The sequence below is a fragment of the Camarhynchus parvulus genome, chromosome 2 (assembly GCF_901933205.1).
Source record: "Camarhynchus parvulus chromosome 2, STF_HiC, whole genome shotgun sequence".
Classification (NCBI taxonomy): Eukaryota; Metazoa; Chordata; class Aves; order Passeriformes; family Thraupidae; genus Camarhynchus; species Camarhynchus parvulus.
Window position 1 is genome coordinate 146,387,921 of NC_044572.1, and position 14,494 is coordinate 146,402,414.

Here is a 14,494-nt window from a genome sequence, read left to right on the forward strand (position 1 = left end):
CTTCCAGTCTGGAAAGAAGAGGAGACATACCTGAAGAGAGTAAATGTTTTTGAGAAGTTGGAGACCTGGAAGGCAGAAGGCGAAGATCCTGACTGGAGAAAAGACCCTGAGAGTGGAGGGAGGCCTTGGAAGTGGGACAGATGCATGAGGCTAAGTCCAGGGGGACACTCAGGGACCTCAGCACTAATTCCCAAGGGTTGTACATGTGAGCACCGGCTCAGTGCAGCCTGACATGACTTCCTTCCCAAATACCCCAGGCCAGCAGTGACCTCCCTGCAGGGAAGGGAAGATGAATCCTGATGAGTGCAAACACTGTGTGGCCAAGTGCACGTGTGAGTCTGAGATAATGAAGTAGGGTAAAAATTCCTGTCTCCATGGTTCTTAAATAGACTCCAGCAACAAGAGACTACAGGTTATAGAACACTTCATCTCACCCTTGGCAAACTCTCACAAGCTTCATATATCCACCCCTAAAAATGTTACTATGGCTCTATGTTTGGGGTTATTTCAACACAAATTGATAGTCCAAAGAAAGCTTCCCAAAGAAGTGGGCATATGAGGTAGAGTTCAAGGCATGTATAAGATAAACATTCCAAACATTGCCATGATGATTCTCCTTATTATCCCTCACTGTGTATTCGGAAAGGATCTTGTAATCCATCTCTGGCAGATCTGGACTCCCGTGGGATGTCAGTGACACTCTCTGTGTGTGCTTGCCTGGGGTACAAGGCTTAAGCCTGCAGGGAACATGTCTAGGATCTAACCTGACAGCTCCCATGTCGTAAATAATGGACTGATCTGAATGACAGATGCTGGCACAGCTTAATCTCTTTGGGAAAAGGTATTCCCTGCACTACTAAGGATAGCATGCAAACCCCTGCAATTCTGAGTGGGAAACACTGAAAACTCACATCCTTATTCTTGTCTCAGCTTTGAAAAAGGTCCCTTCCTCATTGCTTAAATTTTAGGGCACTTTTTAAAAATTCTTTTCCCCTAGCAGTCTGACTGGCACACAGGTGCAGTATTGCTTTGCACCCAGGGAAGAACACAGCCTTGTAATGTTATTGTTTTCCAGACCTGTCCAACTGTATTTGAGTACTCTGGGTAAGGCATCCCATGGGACAGAGCACAATGCATCTTTATCACTGAGTCAGGCAGGACCCACAGTCTGAGATGCAGGATGTTGACTTTCTGCTTGGGATCCTTTTCCTCAGCATTTTACTTGAATGCATTCAAGCAAAGGGACTCACAACTTTTGGATACCTTACTTATAATTTTTTTTTTGTTATCGATTGACAAAGCAAAGTATTAAGCTTAACTTTCTGAGAAATTACACATATTTTTCTTCATTGTTGGGCTTTGTTGCTAGCAGCTCTGAATTTTTGAAATGATGGTAAATGCTGCATCCTCTATTGCTCCCCCCAGCAAAAAGCCTCATGTGCAACCTGCTGCATGGCTGTAAGTGGCTTAAGCTAAAGTCATGTTACCAAAGTTTACAGTGTGCTCATAAACCTGAACCATGAAATATTTGCCAACTATAAATAGAAGACTGTCAACCAGATAAAAGCAATCTTTTCTGAAAACACTTTCTGCTGCTCATGGACAGCTTCCACAGTCATTATATAAAAAATGGATAGAAACTACTGCTGCTAACCAAAGGATTTAAGCTTCTTCAATAACTTGCACACTATCTTACTGACTTGGCTCTTTTTTGTTGTTGTTCTAGAGATGTTGATAAAAACAGTCAGCAGCCAGAAAAATCTGTATAAAATGAGATGCTGCTGTGGGCCAGCATACAGAATCAAGTCTACCCTGAGACTAATTTGATGGGCGAGTGAACAGCAGCTAAATCAAGCAGCCTGTGTAATGTCATTGCCTTGTCTTCCTCTGTACCTGATTCAGCACATCACTCCTCTCCCTTAGCAAAGACAAGCATCCTGTGACCCTCGCTGTGCTGGACTTGTTCTTCACCATGTTACCTGATGACTTTTCAAGCCTTGGTCCAGTAAGCAGAGATTTAACAACAATCCCTGCAATTTGGTATCTTCTCTCCACTTGCTGTTTTCTCAAATCCCTTGGCATTAGCCCAGGCAGACAAGTGTGAAGATGAATGCTTATTGACCATAGTCTTGTACTAAGTTGATTTTAATTTCTGGAGGCGAGGGTGTGCTTTTTTGTTCAGTTATTGAAGCAGATACAAAATGGCCCAGAATACTTACTGTGGTGATAATTCACCATAAAGGCAGCAAAAAAATACTTCTGTATGCAGTTTATTTTCCACATGTGAATGACTGAATTAAATCTGGACCAAGGAGTTTATCAGCCACTCTGTGTCTTCCTTCTGTTCTGTTAACATGGCATGAAGAAAGCATGTGACTGATGTAATTACATTTACTGAGACCTTTGACAGGTCTGTAAGCTGAGGAGGCTGCAATGTGTTCATGCCTTGCATTTTCGTGGCACTTTTTCATTTATAGAATTTCTCCACACAAATATGCTGTAGCTCGATCCCTGCTGCTATCTCTAGCATTGTTATTTGTGGGGAGTCTATGAATCCACAATATAATATATACTGAACACTGCATAAAATTCTCTTGCATCAGGAAAAAAAAAAGCAGTAATACAGAGACACAAGAACACCTGCTGTTATGAAATCTCATTTTCATTTTGGAAACCATTTTGGAAAAGCTATTTGTGTACAGAAGTTAAGCATCCTTCAATAGGTGCAACAGAATCCAGTGTGAAACTCCACTGCCTGGGTTGCTGTTGGTTGCACTTTGCCTCATGGACTCAGTGGGAAAGTAGGCAAGGAAGGAGAGAAGACACAAAATAATAATGGGGAAAAAATGCACCTGGGATTTACACAGTAAATGTCACTGAAAATGAAGTGAGTGGGAGGGTTAAAGAGAAAGCCTGTGTTAGCCTGTGTTCTTCATTAGTAATGAGAGATGTTTTTCTGTGAGAAAGATCAGTCTTCACCATTCAAAGTGGCCAGTGCCACAGACTGGATTCTGGAATTACATACTTCCCTGCATGGATGGGACTCAGCTTCTTAAAGGCCTGGATGCTACCCTCAAAAGGTTCCTTCCTAAAAACCAGTCCTTTCCTCTCAGTGTTCACCATCAAGTTGAACACATCCCCTGAATGTTCACCATCACCAACTGGTTCTGAATCATGGCCTAAAACATTGTATGTGCAGCTTTGCAGCACTTTCTTAGTGTATTTCCCAGTATATGAGCTTCATCCAATTGTTTATGGATAGATATTGTGTAGATTGTTTATAGTGCTCTAATATAGTGATGGTCCTGCAAAGCTCAGGATGTAAAGCTTCAATGGCAATTGGAAATAACATTCCAACTCTGTCTTTTAAAAAGGAATGCTCTGTGCAGGTATTTAGAGATGTGTATTGAAATTCAAGAGTAAAATAAACATGGAAAGAATTAAATCAATGTCTTTCTCATCCATGATTCATCCACCTTATATAATAGCCAGTACAGCTCACCAGTGAGCAGGGCAGAAAAGATTAATTTCTGTGCTGCAGACTCTGTGTGGGTTTTTGATGGGATTCCCGTAGAGGTAATTTCATGTGAAAATTATAACTGATTCCCAAGTCATACAAACTACAGAGGAAACAAATTCAGAATGCTAACACTCAGGGTAGGCAGATTTGCACCTATTGAAAACTGGAGTGTAGGGACTTATGATGTCAAAATTCACTGTGTTCAGTGCCACTTTGATACTTCCTAAGAGTTTGTTGAGCAAGAAATCAAGGTCTCTGAATTCTAACTGTGTATCAAAGAAATTATTCAGGGAACAATCTGGAAAAGGCAGAAGTATTACTTATCTGCCTCATAGGTTTCTTGAAAACAGAACAGAATATCAAACATTTCCTTTCTAAATCTCACAGTAAAGGTCAAGTGCACTAAATTGCTGCAGTTGTTCAGAAGCAAGTGGAACAAAAGCAGACTTCACTATAGATCAAACTTGCTCTTTCATACTCAATGACTTTGCATCTTTTCCTTTTAGTACTGGGGTCCTTTACCCCACAAAGACTTGTAATTCAGCCCCAAACAAGTTTAGTTTTAATTAATATATTAGCTCAAAAATGAGTTGATTTTAATTGAAAAACAAACACTATTTTTAGAGCAAGAAGTGCTGGAGTGGAGGGGGCTGTAAAAAAGTGAAGGGATTCAGAATTTCTCACTGAGAGAAAAACCCACATGTCGCTTATGTGTTTTCCTTTCAAAGGCTGGGGTGAGAAGTAAAAAGTCAGCCCTGCTGATTTTCTTTTGCTGTGGGTGCAATCACCTGGCCAGGTAAAAGCACCAAGAAGGGAAAAGCTTGTACCTTCCTTAGAATAACTAAACATGCCTGGAAGAGAAGTTTTCAAGATGACATGGAGTGGGCAGAGAAGAAACTTGGCCAGGAGGGAGCTGCAGCCTAGGCAGGAGGTAGAAGGTACCCATGTAAAATTGAAGAATCATAGAATGGTTTGGGTTACTGACAAATGTTTGATAACTCTGCAATAAAGCATCGTTCCTACTTAAATCTATTTGAGAGGGGACACGGGAAGATTTTTAAACTGAAAAAGCACATTTGATTTTGAAAATAATTGCAGAATATCCTATGTGGTGTTGTCTAGACAGAAAAATAATTTTGGCATATGCTTTTTCTACCAGTCTGAAATGCAAGACATTTCCAGTGACAATCTACCTAATTCAAATAAAGCAAATGTTATTTTTCCTGTATAATGTCAGACCATTATTATCCTTTCTCTCTGAAGGTCTGGCATGAACACAATGACTTCCAGAAGAGTCTATAAAGTGCTTTGAATATTAAAACAGGGCAAAGAACTGGGATCTGTACAGGGCATCTGCCTAATGGCTCTGCAGAATGAGGATGCAGAATCCTCATATACACATACACATGGAATCATATAACTTATTTTATTTAATATTGTCATTCAGCCTGATTGTCAAAAGTTTTCTAGGAAAAAACAAAAAAATTCCAGTGTGTATGACTGTGCAGAATGTGGCAGAACTTTGCAGAACTAGTCAGGCTGTACAATACAAAGAACAGAACAAAAAGCTAAAGAAAAATAACACTTCAAACAGAAAAAGATACACAGAGCATCAGTTTAGCATGGTCCAAACAAGCAATATCATCTAATAAACAAAGAGACAACTGTGAACACAGAACTGGAAATAATAAGCAGGGTCATCAAGTCTAAGTCCTCAGAAGAGCAGGCATCTTTTTGAGAGTCATCAGCTCAAAAAGAATCTTCAGAGAAGCTCTGCCTTCTCAGTCCCATATTCCCTTCACAGTTGTGCAAACCTAGATAGCACCAAACAGAAGAGTGAATCAAGGGCATGCCCAAAGTCCTTGAACCTCAGAGTTGAAAAAAAAAATTGAATAAAGAATAATTTAGGTTCATTAGTGCTCTAGGAACCAATCAGTTATTCAGTCTGGGTAAGGCCTACTTTAGACCTGAAAAGGAAACTTTGCCAATAGCAAAGTTTAGACACAGAATAATATAGACACAGAACCCTGCTGTTATCAATGTGTGGATGTTTAGAAATAGCTGAAGTGTAACAATATTTTATGTGTGAAAATGATGCAGGAGCAATCAGTCTGGCATATATTTAAACTATGTGAAATAATTTTTTCCCCCTTATTCTTTCTGAACATACAGACCCAATGCAAAGGGACATCCTCCTAACAGGCAGCACTAGTGTTGAGAACAAAAAGGAATCCTCCTTTCAACTACATCAAAAGAAGATGTCTGAGCCACAGCCTTTTTACAAGTGGAAGGGTGCAGATATCATCCAGTTGACACAGCTGCCCAGGGAACACACACAGACACATGCTGTGAGCTACTGAAGCTAGTTACTTCAGGATCAAAACTCTCAGTTTCCTGCTGCCTTCTGAGAAATTTCATGCTGCTCAGGCCCATTCTGAGTCTGAGAAATAGGATTAAGGACATCCATTTGAAAAGAGGACACGGGAAAAAAAGTCAAGGAGATCTCCCAGCTAACAGGACAAGACCAAAATGGTTAGGTACCTCAAGACTTGTGTCTTTTCCCCCTCCCAGTGACTGTCTTTTCCCCGAGTCATGACCAGACTGCCCAGGAGCAAAGCAGGCAAATGGAAATTAGTGTTACCCCGCATGTTTCTGAGCTGCATTGCCCAGACTGCAAGAGTAGCCCTCCACTCCCACTGTGGGGCCACCCAGAGCATATCAAGACTGGGCATGACATGGAACAGACTCCACCAAATCCTTCCAGCCTGGATGTGCTTTACTGAGCTTTGGTGCAGTCCTGGTCCCCCATCAGCCCTAAATTTTTCCCCTGAGGTTGAAGCAGCAAGTGGCTGTTGCATTAATTTCTTGTTGGGAGATAGGGATGGGAAATGATCCTCACCTGCCTTTGAGACTTGCACAGATTCTGGAACAAATGCACATTTCATAAGCCATTGGCAGATAACAAGTCACAGCTTGAAATGTGAAACAGCTGCTTCATGCAGCAGCAAGGAAAGTAGCCCGTGTGGCTTTGTCAAGAATAAATTGTGTTGAACTGATCTAATATCCACTTTTAGCAATGTAACAGGCCTTAAGAATAAAGGAGAAGTAGCTGTCACAAATCTTACCCCCTTACTAAGGTTTTCAAAAGGGCTGCATGTGGCATTCTCATAAGTGAGCCCCGGCAGCCTGGTCTGGATGAGACTGTGATCGATTGGATGCAAAGCTGGTTTGATAACATATCAGAAAGGTTATCAATGGTGCTTTGTCAGAGTGGAAGGATGCAGAAATGGGGTTTAGCCAGGTCTCTTCTGGATACAGTCCTAGCATATGCTTTCATTAATGAATTAGATGATAGAAAAGAAAGTATGGTTATTAAAATTTCAGATGGCATAACGCTCAGATCCGGTGTAGCCACAAGTCAGGGTGAAGGAAGAGACGAGATGGCTCCATATCAGAAGCTTGATTTATTAAGTTATGATATATACATCTATTATAACTATACTAAAAAGAAAAAGAAAGGGAGAGTTTCCAGAAGCTGCTAGCTACCTAAGAATAGAAAGTAAAGAAATGATCAACAAACCTTGCTCTCTTGGACTGTGTCCGAGAGAGCTCTTGGATGGCCATTACCTCCAAACACTCAATCTGGCCAATCCAGAACTACCTGCTCATTCCACAGAAGCAATAACTATTGTTTATGTCTGGCTGCTGAACTTCTATAGCAGGAAAATCCTAAGAGAGGATTTTTCATAAAAGAAATGTCTGTGACACTCTGAGACATCGTAAGTGCAGGAGGACAGGGTTTGAATTCAGAATGATTTGGAAGAATTGTATAACATGTCTGGGGTGGGAAAGGGGAAGCTGAAATTCAGCAGGGACAATGCAAGGCCACAAACTTCAGCTTACACTATACACAAATACCAAAATTTACCACTAGCAGCTCTGTAGCAAAGTGTGGAATTGCAGTAGATGACAAGGTGAATTCCTTGTTAAAAAAAAAAAAAAAAAAAAGAAACTGCCACCACACAGGAGTGAACATACAGGGTTATAACATTAAAGATGTGCAACAGTCCTTCCTTTGTCGCTAGAAAAACTTCAGATACCATGTCAAATTCTGTTTTGAATGTGTCAGCTCAAGAAAGAGGTGTGCAGCAACAGTCCAGAGGAGAACAGGACTACCTGAGATGTAAAGAAACATGGCCAGAGCAGAAAGACTTGCAAGCTCTGTGTTTATTTAACTTTAGTAAGTCTTACAAGAAGCTCTTCAACAAGCTTCATGTATTTAAAGGGCTTGTTGCAAACAAAAGCACAATAATCTGTTTTCGAAGTCTCTGGGGAATATGAAACCAAACAAACAAAAAGCAGCTTTCTTTGTAATTAGAAGTTTCAGTTTGAATTTTTTAACAGTGAGACTTATAAAGCACTTGGAAGATTTCTTCTTAGACACAGTTTTGTGCTAATGGCCTGACCTCAGCTGGATCAATACCTTTGATGCAGGAGTCAGTGCATCCTGCTGAAAGCAAATCCTCATAAATTTCACGCACCAAAGGACTGGAGGTGGGATTTCGTTGGGAATCTCAGTAGCAGAGAGCTCCAGACTGGCTCTGTCTCAAGTCTGGCAATACCCACTGAGTTTCAGTACAAAATCTCAGTGTGGGTTACTCCATCTGGGCTTTGCTCGTGGCATCAGTCTCTCCCCATCTTGCTGCTTGAACTGTTCAAAGAAAGTTGTTTGCATGAAGGTGAGAATGGCAACACATTTTATAATTTCCACAGGGTGGCAGAAAAATAAAAAGCTTATTGATGAATGCTGAGATCTTTATTAAACATAAGAAATCAATTACTTGGATATCACATTTATTTAAACACCATTGTCTCTTGGTTTGTGGGCAGAACACTCTGGGGAGTCAAAACACACTCATTGTACAGCTTAGAGTGATCTTCATTAGGTATGGTACTTAGGCTTTCATTGCAGTTTAATGTGCTGAAGGATATGGCAGTTGTCCATGATAGATTGCTTTGTTTCTCCTGTGGTACCATTGCCCAAGTGTAGGGACTGAATGTGGTTCCTCTGGCAGTGAGGAATCATTTGCATTCAATGATTTCTAAACCTGTTGATCCTCTGCATTCCTGTCAGACTTGAGCCTCTTGCACTGACTCAGATGAGGCTGCAAAGCCAGAGGAAGACAGAAGGGCAGGTGGTGTTGGTGGTCTTTAAAAGAACTGGAAAACTGATTGGTGTCAAATTCCACTCAAGGTGAATTTAGGATCAGCCTTTCGTTTGTATGCTTGGAAATCTGCTGCTGACTCCAATGGGCATGAGGAGAACAGCAACTGCTTTTTCAGTTTTGTTTTGCCAACCAGAGACTCCATCACTGGTCACAAGAACCCTGATCATGAAATTTAGGAACCTTTGACATTTTAAGTACTGTTCATAGCGATTAAAAACTAAAATGCTGAATTTCATGTACAGGCAAATTGAGGGAGAAATAAGTAAATGCTGGGAACTAATATCTTAGATTTATAGTAGCCATAGATTGTAAACATATACTTTAAAGACAGAAGGAGCCTTTTTAAATTTGACTTTGCATAAAACAAGGCAAGCGTTATACAGTCATACCTTCAGGTGAGTGAGACTGTGGAGTTTTCAGATTTCAGGGGGTAGAGAATCTGCCATATCCTGAGGTGAACTCTCCAGCATTAAAAATATGCAGCTTATCTGTAGTCAGAACTTGTCCAGCTCGAGCTACCAGCCTGTGAAGTGTTATGTACTTGTATGTTAAATTAAAAAGCCTTCTGCCCTTATATATAATATTTCCCCGAATTTCTATTTGGAGCTATTTCCCCTCACTGCTTTTACATTTCATTACTGCTCTGCTGCAAGAGTTCAAAGTTTTCCAGTGAAAGTCTTGTGGGGTTCCAGGGGATGATGCTCTCCTAGGCCAGGCTATTTGCAGTGCAGCACAGGGTAAAGTGAAATGCAAGCACAACTCCCATCAACCCTGAATGACAGGTTTAACAATTCCCCCTCTCCCTCCTCCCCCTCAACCCCTGAGTATGGATTATATCCATGTCTCTTCACCAGGGGCCTATATCCTAGCAGTTTACTGTTCTCTGATATTAACACTTGAAGTTTTAATGAGCACAAGCAAAGGAGGATGCTTAGAAACAATACATAAAAGTACAACAAATACAGGATAGGCAGTGTGAGATTAGATTTTAATGCCATCTTAATGACAACACTGGGATCTATTTATTGCTCTGCATAACTATTTCATTAACACAGATGCCAGAATACTGCAAAGAATATGAACTATTGGGTTTTCCACTTTGGGAAGTGGGATTTTGGAAGCAATCAGGACAAAGGGAAAGGAAGGGGTAACAGACAGCAAGGTGTCAGGATATCTCAGTAACTTATTCAATCTGCTCAAGCAGCTTGATGGCATGGTCAAAGTGCCCTCATTTGCATTAGTTTCACAGAATTTCTCTTGTTCCCAACAGACTAGAGAATTACAATGGCAATATTACCCCTGTTTTTTAAAGATTTTTTTTTAACTCACCTTTTAGCTCCATTCACTCCCAGCTATGACAGGTGTATTATTAACAGACTCAATCAGGCTTCACAAATTATGTGTGTGGGTTTTGGAGAGAGAATTAGTTAAACAAAATGTGTGAATCCTGACTGGCTAAAACCAAATGTGAAAGCCTCAAATTGCTGTGCAGTCCCCAAAGAAGCTGAAGTCAGCTTGCCTTTCAGAAATCACCAACCAAGATGCAGAAGGGAAAGGTAGTCAAAATTGGAAATGGAACCTCAAGCCCAAACCCTGTGCAATGTAGAAGAAAAACAGCAACATTGAATCTGAAGGGCTTGACATGGGACCTGAGAAATTTGTCCCTCTTAGCACCTGTGTAAGATGATACTCTGGAAGGAATTTGTGTGTTAGACTCAATCCTCTAAAAAAGACCACAGTTACTAGAATTTAATTCTCACACATCCCCAAACCAGGGGGATAACCTTGTCTTTACTTGGGTCCCCCTGCTCATACTGCCTTTAACCTCATGTCCTGTACCAGGCAAGCTTTAGGAAGGCCCAATGCCTGCACATATTGAATGGGGTGACAGAAATGGGGAAATAGCAGAAATAGTGGGGAAATAAGACCTGTATGAGTCTGGAGAATGCATCAGTGACAGGAACAGGAGTGAGACCACAGTCATTCAACACCTTCAATGTTGCCACCTTGATACAGCCTCTGCCTGAGTTGGCATCAGCTTCAGGATCTACTTCACGCACTGTCCCAAATCTCCTCTGAAAAAAAACCCTGAACGGCAAAAGCCTTGAAGTTCATTCTCCTGCTCTTTCATCTCCAGTTCTCCATACTGCCACAGAAAGAGCCAACTGAGCAAGGCACTGCAGTCACTTTACTCCTTTCTTTCCCGTGTCACATGTCTTAGAAATAATCAGCTGCAGGAAAATCGAATGACCTGGTGTGATGTAATTGTGTGCCTGTGACTGCCATGCACTCATTTATCTGTGTGTGATAGCCCACTGATAAAATGAATATGGTTACCATGACACCAAAAAGTCACAGCTGGTTTGAAAAATTCACAGAGGTCAGGGGCAGAGCAATGTTAAAATCGGTTTGTGTTAAGCATATCTGGAGTTGTGCTTCTGTCACCCAGAAAAAATTCAGCATTGATTCAGATCTCCTTGTGCTGATCTTTGCTGTAAGGAGAAGAAAATGACAGGACACTGAACAAGAGAATTAATGGCCTGTGTATCAATCTCTCTGCCTTTCTCCCTTTTTCTCTGAATGCTGTAAGAACATGCTCAGCTCCCACCAGACCTGACGCAGCCCCTCCTTCCAGGAAAGACACAAAACTGCATCTTTCTGTGTGTTGGACAAAGGAGACCTAGGAAACAAAGGAGACAGAGGGCAAAGAAAAGGATTTATAAGGGAATGAGAGGCTTTTGATGATGAGAAAATAATGAAACATAAATGTCAGAGGGAGTAGCCACAGAAAAAACACCCACGAAGAGCAAAGTTAAAGAGAGGTGGGAGGAAAACGTTGATGATAGGGGGAAGAGAGAACAAAATGAAGCAGAAAGGAGTCTCAGCAAATTTCCATAATGTAACACTGATGAAGCCTTTTATGATTATGACAGGGATTTTCAGAATGTTCCCTTGCAGGAAGTTTGCATACTCATTCTTTAATAGCTCTGAACACTTTCCCAGACTCAGTGAAAGTGGAAACTTTTTCTGCTAGTGCTGCCTGCTCTAAATCTGGGCTACTCCTGTGCATCACCAAGCTCCAAGGAGCTATATCTCTGAGGTTTGCTCTGGATAGGCTGGCACATCAAACCCATGTCCATGCTGCCTCCAGAGAGTGTGAGAGCCCTGCCTGTACTCTGCAGAGCCAGCTGATGCTGCTCTTCAGGATGAATACACTATGTCCTGCCAAAGGAATGGAGACATTGTTTGCACAATAGTTTGTGGGACATGGATACAGGTTGTTTTTTATCCAGAGCCAGAAAGAAGCCTGAGCTGATTCAACCTGTGTTTAATGCAAAATACCAGGGAAAATGATGAGATTCTGGGCTACCTGAAGCAAAGCCAAATTCACAAGTTAGTATGACCTTAAAAGCTTCCAGAAATCTCAGCTTGTTCTTACTTCCAGTCCAGACTCGAGCCCCAACCCAGTGTGCAAACAAAGAGTACAGATTATTGCTATTTACATACCACTTGTTTACCTGACTCTATCTTTTCAGACTTGCTTATTTTCTCAGACTGCATGATTGTCTGCAAAATTTTTTGAGGTAAGTCTATGCCACTATAAATACAAAAAAATATTACAGTTGTCCCTGGTGAGTTTTTGAAAGGTGTATACCACTGTTCAATACTTGTTTAAGGAAAAAAAAAAAAAAAAGACTGCCAGAGAAATGACCTTACAGCAGAGAGGAAGCTTTTGAGCTCCACAGAGTGATTTCAGCAGACCTTGCTGTCTGAAACACATTTTGCTTGTGCAGATGATTTGCACACGATAAATCCATCACAGTCACTTCAAGAGGACAGACACCAGTGGTTTAGTCTTTCCAAATCCTACGAAGTGATGAGAAATAGTCTCTGATCCCTTCAGGGCCTCTGCTGCAGACTTCAGGGGGAGGACTCTCCAGTGGATTCCCCTCAAAATTGCATGAGCAGTAGTTGTAGCCCCAGTCCAGGTTCACCAGCTCCCCAAAGGCTGCTGGAAGGGACCGTAGGTGGTTGTTTCCCAACCAAAGTGTGTGCAGATTCCTCAGAAGGCAGACATCCTCAGGAATGCTCTCCAGTGAGTTGAAGAGCAATAGCAACGTTTCCAGTTTCTCCAGATGCCGAATGCTGGAGGGGATGGTATCTATTTTGTTGTCACTCACATCCAGAAAGGTGAGGCTCCTCAGCTGGCAGAGGGGTTCAGGCAACTCAGTGAGGCTGTTGTTGGCAAGGTGGAGGCTCTGCAGCCTTTGGAGTGCCCCCATCTCTGTGGGCAGAGAGCTCAGGCTGTTGTTGCTCAGCGTGAGCCTCTCCAAGCAGCTCAAAGTGCCAATTTCAGCAGGGATTTTCTTCAAGTTGTTGGAGTCCACATAGAGGCAGGTGAGGTTCCTCAGACGGCTGATCTCCTGGGGAAGCAGCTCCATCCTGTACCTGAGGCAGCTCTCTCGTTCTGGGCTCATCTCCAGCACCTGCAGCTGCTCCAAGCCAAAGACCTGTGTGGGAACTGACAGCAGCTCTCTGCCAGAGATCTTGAGTTTCTTCTTCCCTTCATATTTTGGATCATGCTCTGTGAGGTACTTCCAGAGTGGATCAGGACCTGGACAGGCACATCTGGGAGAGGTGACTGCATCCATATCCCACCAGAACAGTGGCCGGTTGAACAGAGACTGTCAGTCACAATTACCTGCATGCTCCACAGGCAGCCTCTGAGGTTTTTGGTGGATCAAGGTTCTCTGTCAGCTTTGTGCTCTGCTGGGCACGTTACCAACACACAGAGTGTTTGAGTTGCTCAGATACATCCCACTGAGTAAACATTTGGTATTCTCACATGATCAGGTGTTTCCCCTCCTGCTCTGCAGAGCACACAAACCCAGCTCTTGGGCTGTGATGTGGCCTCTCACAGCTGCAACCAGTGAGCAGTGGTCAGACAGGGAAAACTGCCTCTGCTTTTCAGCAGGTGTGTTAAAATCTCTGCCTGTGTGTAGCTCTCTCCTTCTGGAAGCATCAAGGGTGCCTTTGCCTGAAGAATTCATATTGCCTGGGATTGCAATGGAAGCAGCAAGGCAGAGTAGATAAGGCACATGGTAAACGGGACAAGGAGAAGACAGAGGAACAGCTGGTGGCCTGGGAACTGGGAATCATTAACATATCTTGTCCTCAGGTCAGTTTGTGCCTTTAACATTCAGCAAACACAATAAAGGATCAGTTTTGAAATCTGGAGGTCCTCCTCCGTCCTGCTAAGTGGGTAAACTCCTACACCATGGAGATACCATTTTTCTTGTGTTGCACTTGCTCTGGCATATTTAAAAGCAAATTTTAATTCCTTACTGTCAAAGGTTTTGTAGATGTATAAAATGCCAGGTTTATCCCAAGCCACTCAGCACAGCATGTGATGTTGAGAGCAAGGCATTTTTCTGGAAGGAGAAACTTGTAGGTTTGAAGCCTCAGGCTGAGAAAGCCACCCTCTTTTACTTCATCCTCTAATCCTTAAGCTTTCAGCTAAAAAACTGCTTAAGACAGCCATTTCAAATGCTTCTCAAGGAGAGAGATGGAGACCCACGGGCCATTAGTGGTAGAAGACAATGTGTTAGAGGTGTAGTCTAAGGTCTACTAGGTCAGGTCTTGTGAAGGTCAGGTCTTGCACATCAGCTTTACTTTCCCAGCCTCCTCAGTTCTGATCATCTCAGGTCAGGATGTTCCTGAATTTGCTGGAACCTATGTTCCACCA

General features: G+C 42.2%; 1 protein-coding gene across 1 annotated transcript; it reads right to left on the reverse strand.

Moving 5' to 3' along the window:
- Positions 1–12,599: 12,599 nt before the first annotated feature.
- LOC115912925 (leucine-rich repeat-containing protein 40-like) lies at positions 12,600–13,400 on the reverse strand. Its single transcript, XM_030964734.1, has one exon. The coding sequence runs from the start codon at positions 13,398–13,400 to the stop codon at positions 12,600–12,602; it is 801 nt and encodes a 266-aa protein (XP_030820594.1).
- Positions 13,401–14,494: the final 1,094 nt, after the last annotated feature.